The 8,278-nt window shown below is 36.7% G+C and overlaps 1 protein-coding gene across 1 annotated transcript; it reads left to right on the top strand.

Annotated features, from left to right (window-relative positions):
• Positions 1–1,899: 1,899 nt before the first annotated feature.
• On the top strand, positions 1,900–2,692 carry LOC108741045 (general odorant-binding protein 69a). Its single transcript, XM_018475634.1, has 2 exons — positions 1,900–2,034; positions 2,171–2,692. Exons 1-2 carry the CDS (start codon positions 1,984–1,986, stop codon positions 2,522–2,524), a joined length of 405 nt encoding a protein of 134 aa, XP_018331136.1. The 5' UTR covers positions 1,900–1,983; the 3' UTR covers positions 2,525–2,692.
• The last annotated feature ends 5,586 nt before the right edge of the window (positions 2,693–8,278 follow it).

Here is an 8,278-nt window from a genome sequence, read left to right as displayed (position 1 = left end):
TTTTACAAGGAACATAAAGCAGTGCAATAAAACTTTGTAGCTGACAAAATGCAAGAATGTAGACGAAAACGCTGAAATATTGAAGGCAGCATTTCGCAACTAACACACGACTGCAAACTGCATATACGTACTTTCGTATTAAGGTAGTAAGTACTCTACTAAGTATCCTGACTACCGACTACCGTCACTCCGCGTTAGACTTCGTTCCCTTTGGTCCGACAGCAATAAAATTTTAAACTGGCTAACTTTGATGCATCTTTTATTAGCTCTGCAAACTTTACATCCGCGTGATTCGAGGCGGTCGACTCTCGACGAGCCACAGCCCCGAGGATAAGGGTAAAATTTCCTATTTCACTATATTCGTTATTTATTTACTTCGAATATTGATAAATAATATGCGAAATCCAAAAATGTGCATACATACATATTATGTAGGTACGCATTAAACTAGTAGGTACGTTATTCGTTGATACAAGACGTTATATGTATACTATGGTTTAAAAAATCACACAAACCAAAAGAATCAAATTTCGATGCTTTAAACGAAATCAATATAAACAACGACTTCCTTTGTCTAGACATCCACGTAGAGCGTCTTCCATTTTCAAGAGCGTATACATATAATACATTAATTTTAAGCCCACCAGCCCGATATAAAAGTCATCTCGCAAATAATATATTAAACAAGGCGCACAAGGATATGCATGAAAGTGTTCGAGGAATAGGAATATGTATAAGGAGTTATTATTCCTTGTTCCTTTCAACGTAACTCCTAATCTGTTACTAAGTAGGCCATGGCATTTATCGGGATTACCTTACCGCTCTCACGCAAATATAATGTTCAATAAATATAAATTTTCACCTTCTCCGTCTCAGTTTCGGTTCCTTCCAAATGCATCCTTATTGTTCTGATAAAAAATACCCCTGGTTTACCAGAGACGTTAGCAAATTATTGTTGGCAAGATAGCAGAAAGCATTAATAAGCAAACACTTATTAAACTATTAAATTAAACAATTTCGGCGGAGGTACTGTTTGTTTCTTATTAATAAATTATTTTTTAATATTACAACCAGCGCTCCTATAACCGCGTACTTAGGTAATACATTTATTGCAACGTCTACGTGACATTTGTTAGAAATAAATTTGCATGAATACGATCATTTTACAATTGCCCAGGATTTATTACCTTAGGAATATAATAAAAAGAACGTAGCCACTAACACAACTCAACGACCTCGTCTGTATAGGTATATGTACATATGTAAACTACCAACTACCACCGACCATCAAGTGATTTCGCAACTTAAGAAACCTACTCACTAATATCTACCCAACATACAGCATGTCCAATTTATACAATAAGTACATTGTAATATTTAACGCCATTCAAAAGGCCAGAATGTGAAAAATACTATTACGATCTATTTGAAATAGATAATATAAATAATAAAGTGAAATAAATTGTTCTGGACTCCAGTTTTCGGAACTCAAATCCAAAATGGGAAATAGGTTATTTAAAAACTATTCAAACATTTAACAGATACCACTTAAAACAGAAAATACTTTGTACCTTGATGTTAAAGTAGTGGACGTGTGTCAACTAGTATTCAGACTGAGACGCTTCTGTGATGATGATGACGACGATCAATATTATTATTGACCACCCTGTTTTAGATAAAATAGAGTAAAGAAGACTGTGTTATCAATCAAATAAAAAATGTGACTCACCCCAATGTAAGGTAGTAAATTAAAGTGAATCTTTTTTCTTATTTATTCTTGGACACACTGTATTTTTACGCGGCCGTAAACAATCGAAAGCGAATTATATTTTATCGGTTTGCTTTATAGCGTTTTCCTTTTCATTCACACAAACGAAGGTTAATATAAAACGACGCCTTTTGCAATTTAATCTCAATAAGTAATTGCACATATAACACGTCAGGCGGTGCTTACAGATCAGTGAAAGGGATAACAATTAAGCGATGAAGTTCATTTTAATTTTGTGTGTTTTTGGACTATTTGCTAGTGTCAAGGTAGGGCAACATACAGCATATACGTATGTTAATCGCGATTGAAAATAACATTAATTTTATATAGCATAATTGACGGCGAAAGCTACTTTATTATTAGGCGCAAAGTATTGTATGATTGTGAATTTAATTTTTGCAGGCAGTGTTGACTGATGAACAACGAAACCAACTAAGAACAATCTATTCGACCTGCGAGGAGAAAACCAAAGTCGACAAACAGCAAATTAAATTGTCGCACGAGGGCAAGAAAACAGACGATCCCAAGTTGAATCAGTATTATTACTGTGTCCTGACCAAATTTGGCGTCGTTGACGAAGAAAGCAAACTCAAGTTCGACGTCGTCGGCATGGACCTCCCGAAAGAACAAAAAGAGAATTTACAGAAAATCGTGGACAAATGTAAAAACGAAAAAGGAAAAGACAAATACGAAACCGCAAAGTTACTTTTTGAATGTTATTGGAAAACCACCAGCATTCGCACTGCCGTTAAATAAATGTTTTCATATACACACAAAAAAATATTTTTCTTTGAATTATTTAGATGGTTTTTCAGAAAATAATTTCGCTACCAAAATTGCACTAACATAAAGTAGAAGTAACAATATAATTTGTAGACTTTTCTTGATTTTTCTTTGTGAAATGTTTGCCAATTATATCAAAAACAAAAGATTAATAAAACTATAGATATAACTAAATATTAATTAATATGCCAAACAAAAAAATATTCCCCCTTACTTGGATTTCTTCAAATAACGTGCTTAATTGAAATTTATAATAGAATAATATCAGATTGTTTATATGTATGCACGAATAAAAAGCATACAAAAACTCATATACGATACAAGTAATTACAGTTATTCAATATGCAGGTTTTATGTTTTCTAAAAAAGGTGATGTAAATCGTTATTTTATTTCGTTTCTATTTTACCCATACTAATATACAAACAAGCTATTACATAAATATGCGTGTGTCAATTAGCATTTCCTCTAACAGGTTCCAATTGCGCTATAATTATTTTTAAAACAGCAATCCACTCACAAATGAATCAAAATAAGTCGTTTTGAACACAATGCTACCGTGAGCATTAAAAAATAAAAGACCTCTTAGTTATAAACGATCTAATTTAAATAGTCCGATATCGGATACTACAGCTCCATTAAGTGAGTTAATGTTTCCATTATAACACTACATCGTGCCCTAGTTAATAACTACAGCAACCGATTTGGGAAATAAAATTATACATGTTCTTCAGCTCCGGCGTTCTTATAGAAAACGATCACTGTGAATTTTATAAATCGTTTCGGTTTCACCCCATCTTTCTGACATTTGCATTGTAGAAATCGAAATCGAGAGCCATAGCGGGTGATGTAAGGGTAGAAAAGGCTTATTCCTTTTATCTTCTTTTGCACAGTCATCTGTGACTGTCCCTGTAACGCAATGGTCGTACGTACTTTCGTCGGCGATTCTCAAGGGTGGATTTATGTTGTCGTTACTGCGTGGAACTATTTCGGGAATCGGGATTTGCGACGACGTGGTGCCGTCGCGATCGCTATACGACCACGTCGTCCCCGAGGTGCCGTGATCCTCAAATTACAATCGAAACGGCTATGACTTGTTAAGATCGCGTTCGATCGAGGAACAAGAACAAGAAGAAAAAGAAGAAGATACGAAAGCTGATCAGAATAGCCGTAGGAAAAATCGAACCTATTTGTTAAAATTAAACTGATGATGCTTTGGAAAAATGTAAAAATTGCATTCTATCTCAGGCATTAGTAATTTAATTTTCCAACGATTAATTTTGTAGAATGCCAGTGAAATTTTGTACATTTTGAAAGTACATTGTATTCTTTGACTGGCCGTGGTGCGTTTGAATTGTTTATGGGGCACAATTTATCTCGAAATTTAGTAAACGATCGACCGACAAACCTCGACGCGGTACGGATAACAATTAATCTATAAAAGAGATAGGCGTGTGTATGTATACGTGCGGATTATACGCATTTTCGTTTGGATCTATTTCCTAACAATCAAATTTGCCACTCTGTCGAATCCGTTATCTATTCCACTTTGACTGTTTTTAATTATAATCATTATTTACGAGACCATGAATCTTTTGATAGAATTTGTTAACCAAACGTATCATTGCATTATTTGTTGCGGCGCCCATCTACAAATGTTAAAAATTCACCTAATAATAGCGAATTAATAAATTACGCAAACCAGAGAACCCTAATATGTCGGGATGGGGTAATAATTTATTAAATCAAAATCCTCTTTCGTGTTCGATTCTTCAAACATTTGGTTTGTATCATCTGCTCACCTATTTTTCCTATTCCTGTGTTTCAACATGGCTAAAAAATTATAAATCTAGAGACACCCTTGTAAAGGCTCTTTAAGTCTATTAAAAACCACGGGCCGATAGCAGCATTAATTCTCTTTTATATTACTCAAATGTACCAAAGTAAACCATTATATTTGAACCAATTCAGTTCGTTAGCTAATTACAGCTTTACGTACAGGGAGTTATTTAACCGCAGTCGATGACAATTACAAGATCTGAAGGGTATCCAATTGCGCTATAGCCACGTTTTATCTATTTATTGGAATGCCTTCGGCTATTTCATCGCCATCGCCATCGCCATCGCTAACGTCGTAAGTCATAAGGTAGAAGTTAATCTGGTTCAATTACAAGCATTGTTCCACTCGCTCTAATTCTTTACCGCTAAGTGGATTACCTTTACCAACCAGTCATGACAGACCTTGTGGTTTCCGATCTTGCACCGAGGAACCACCTGCCGCATACTGCAGGAAATGGCCCGCTATTAACCGCTGATGGATGACCAGGAAATGAAGCCAATCTCACCAAAACTGCCTGCTACCTCGCGCTTACGCGTCAAACCAACCAACGGACCGAATTTTTCATATACTACTCCATGATTCGTTGAATCAAGCGATTTCTAGCAATAGCAAAATTTTTTACATCGAATAATCCATTTTCTCATAAGCGTCACATTAAAAATAATTCTTCAAACTTAAAATACGTGCCGTTTTTATAGCTATTATACAGTTGATATCGAAGAAAAACGGACATCTATATGTTAACTATCTACATAGGTCAAAGGAGGAAGGGTTTAGGTAGAAAATGCACTGCTCAAACAAAAAATTGTCCGTACTGAAGAAAGATATTGTTTCTATTATTTGGGGAAAAAGGTTCAATACCATATTCCTCGTCGTAGTATCTACATTGCGCACCGACAGAAAAACGTACGGTATTCCATCGCGAATGCAAACTCCCGGGAAGGGATGCCGTACTTTATTCCAGAGGATCGTATACGATTTTTCGCCATACGTCCGTTCCATGAAAGTCAATAAGAAATAGGCGAGATAGGTTGGTAGAACACCTTCTCAGGCATGAAGATCTTGTCAGACATTAGATACAGAGACGGAAGTTAGGAGAGATAGAGATTAGATTACTGTTCGCAAATAGTTAAGGATGTGGGTTGTTTTAGCTCTAGGGAAATGCGAAGATTAGTTCAGGATAGGAAAGAGTGGAGGTGCGTGTCCAACCAGTCTTAGGATTGACGACCTTATGATGATGACGTCTGTCCCAAAAAGTACGATAAAAGGGAGCATAAAGTGCAACACAGGCACCCAGTTTAAAAGTCACATTTACTGTTTATTTGGAACATTTTAACATTCTCCGTGGGAAAATTGACACACAAGTAGAAGGGGATGGTGATAAAATCCTTTTGTAATAAGTACTAAGTAATATGTCTTATTCAGGAAGGGATGCTGCTATGAAATCAGGGAAAGATACCGTACTTTCGGTAGGGATATGGCAAAAAAATATTTTATAATTTCCAGAAACTTCCGTTTGCCAAGTATCATTAAAATCGTCACGGTGACTAGTTGCCCACCACGAAAAACCCGCTAGCTACGCGAGTGACTGACTGTATGCCCCGTAATCTGTGCATTCCAAGATGTTTTGTCATCCCTGCCTACCTAAATGACGATAACACTCTACGCCATTAATAGATCATGTTTAGTTTTATATCAACTGTACAGTGATAATATCAGGGATATGTATAAATTCGAGGACATCACTGGCGTGACTGTGTTCATACATGTTTAATTTTCACGAGTGCCTTTCGCGTCTTTTTAATGTCACCATAATGTCATGACATTTTTTAAAGCAACACACGCTCCCGCCAAAGGGACACAACAATTCAAAACCTAACCTAACCTTTTCCGTTAATTCCTTCGTGTCCCTCAAGGGAATCAGCCACGTTTAAAAGCTGAACTTTACTCAAAAATAAACCACAAATATTGAGTGTTTTTGCTTCCTCTTCTATCTCCATAATGAACAACAATATTTGTGAGTTTCCATATGGGCTGGCTTTTTTAATGTTCACAGAAAAAAACAAAAACTCAACAACACACCAGTGATAACAAAGAGACGATTTATTTTGAAAGTAGCGCAGTTCTTCATCGCCGGCGTCTGTAAAAAAAATTGCGGTTCCTCGGTCCTTCATAATAATAACTTATGAATAACTTGGCGGGGCAATAACGAAACTTAAATGTTGCATGAGTAACGCCGGTTGCCGAGCGGAACAAATTAATGAAATATAAATATTGTACGCTCGGAATTGAAAGGATCGAGAATCACGAGGGATACAGGGGGAAAAAAGACCTTAAAAAATCTTTTTGTTATAAATGCAAAACTACCCTATCGTCTAATTGACCTACATAAACATCTAAATTAAAATTTGTGATTTAGTGACAAGAAGCAGTAAATAACTATGATTGATAGCACATTTGGAACGAACCAAAATGTTTGATGTAATATGAACATCAATGGCTAATGGCTAAAACAAATGAAATGAATGAAAAGCCTTTGTTAATGCAATAAGGCACTTCCTTCACGGTCGAAGTTTAAGCACAAAATCTTTTACTCTTAAAATGAACCAACATACTGCTCGAGTTGAAAGTGACGGGCAGTCACAAGAGAAATTTTAACAAGAGTGTGACACTGGGGAAGCTCACAAACATGCGAACATGCATGCAACTTAAACATGTTCCAGACAGAGCGCAGTAATTTTTTATGAGTTGAGAGGGTGTTTGATGCACAGAATTGAACCACCTGCCACCCTTCTATCTTTCTACTGTTTCAAAGCGCAGAGCTTCATAAAGTAATAATAACACTCACTACGTTAAAATTAAAAATACAAAGCAAACATTTACATGAATTATATTCAATAACAATTTTGCTTTTCATCAAAAAACACCGATACCGATTCCTAACAAAATTTTGTCCGTCATGGCACAATTATTCATAGAATCGAATAATAGACTACCTACTGAAGGAAGAAGGGTGTTAATAACGAAATCCCCGCGATCCCTCCCAGCCACTCCCATCTCTTCAGACAATATATACGGTCGTTTAACTCTCTGAAAATGACAAGTCTTCGACGCTATCAGCGCCGTCTGCTAGGGCAGCAACAGTTCGACGTCCCTGTGCCGTGCCATAACATCAGCCCTTCTGCCACCTACATGCTTCTCATAAGTGAATTACTGTTTGCTATTGCACTTGGTAGCAGTAATAATTCATGGATACGCCGACAGAACTGCCAGGCGAAATGTGCTGCTAACCGATAAGTTCGCGAAAAACAAAGGGAATACAAAATGCACTTATTGTTAAACTTAAAAATTCGCGTTATAACCGCTTATAATACATAACAACCAAAAGGCACCTGGATTCTCGCAAATTATAATTACTTCGTGTATTAGCCATATTAGACAATCAGTTATAACCATCTAAAAGCACCTGGTTAAATTAAGAACAGAAAATGAATGTATCTCAATTTTTTGGGGATATAAGTAGCTATTACGAAACGAGAAGGAGAACGGGAGATCCATCTGCCATTATTTCCCGCATACGACGGCAATCTTGTATCCCGAAATCCAGCCGCTCGTTCGGGAGGCATTAGAGAAAAACTTGTAGGAATGCAGCCATAACATATTGCTTCCGATAAGGGACGATAAAAAATAAAGAGCCACCACCGACGAGCCAATGAATCGCGATGAGATAGCGCGCGACCGACGCGCCAGCCACCACGTTTTCGAATTTTCTTCTCTTATTACTTTTTCTTTGTGCTCCTCTTCTGCTTCCTGTTCGCCTTAGCGCTCGCGCTGCCACCACATACGGGTGTAATCTAAGGGCATTACGGATCGGTCTTAATGCGCCTAC

The sequence above is a fragment of the Agrilus planipennis genome, unplaced genomic scaffold, assembly GCF_000699045.2.
Source record: "Agrilus planipennis isolate EAB-ADULT unplaced genomic scaffold, Apla_2.0 scaffold156, whole genome shotgun sequence".
Taxonomy (NCBI): Eukaryota; Metazoa; Arthropoda; class Insecta; order Coleoptera; family Buprestidae; genus Agrilus; species Agrilus planipennis.
Note: the sequence above shows the minus strand (reverse complement) of the source record. Positions and strands in the feature narration are given on the sequence as shown.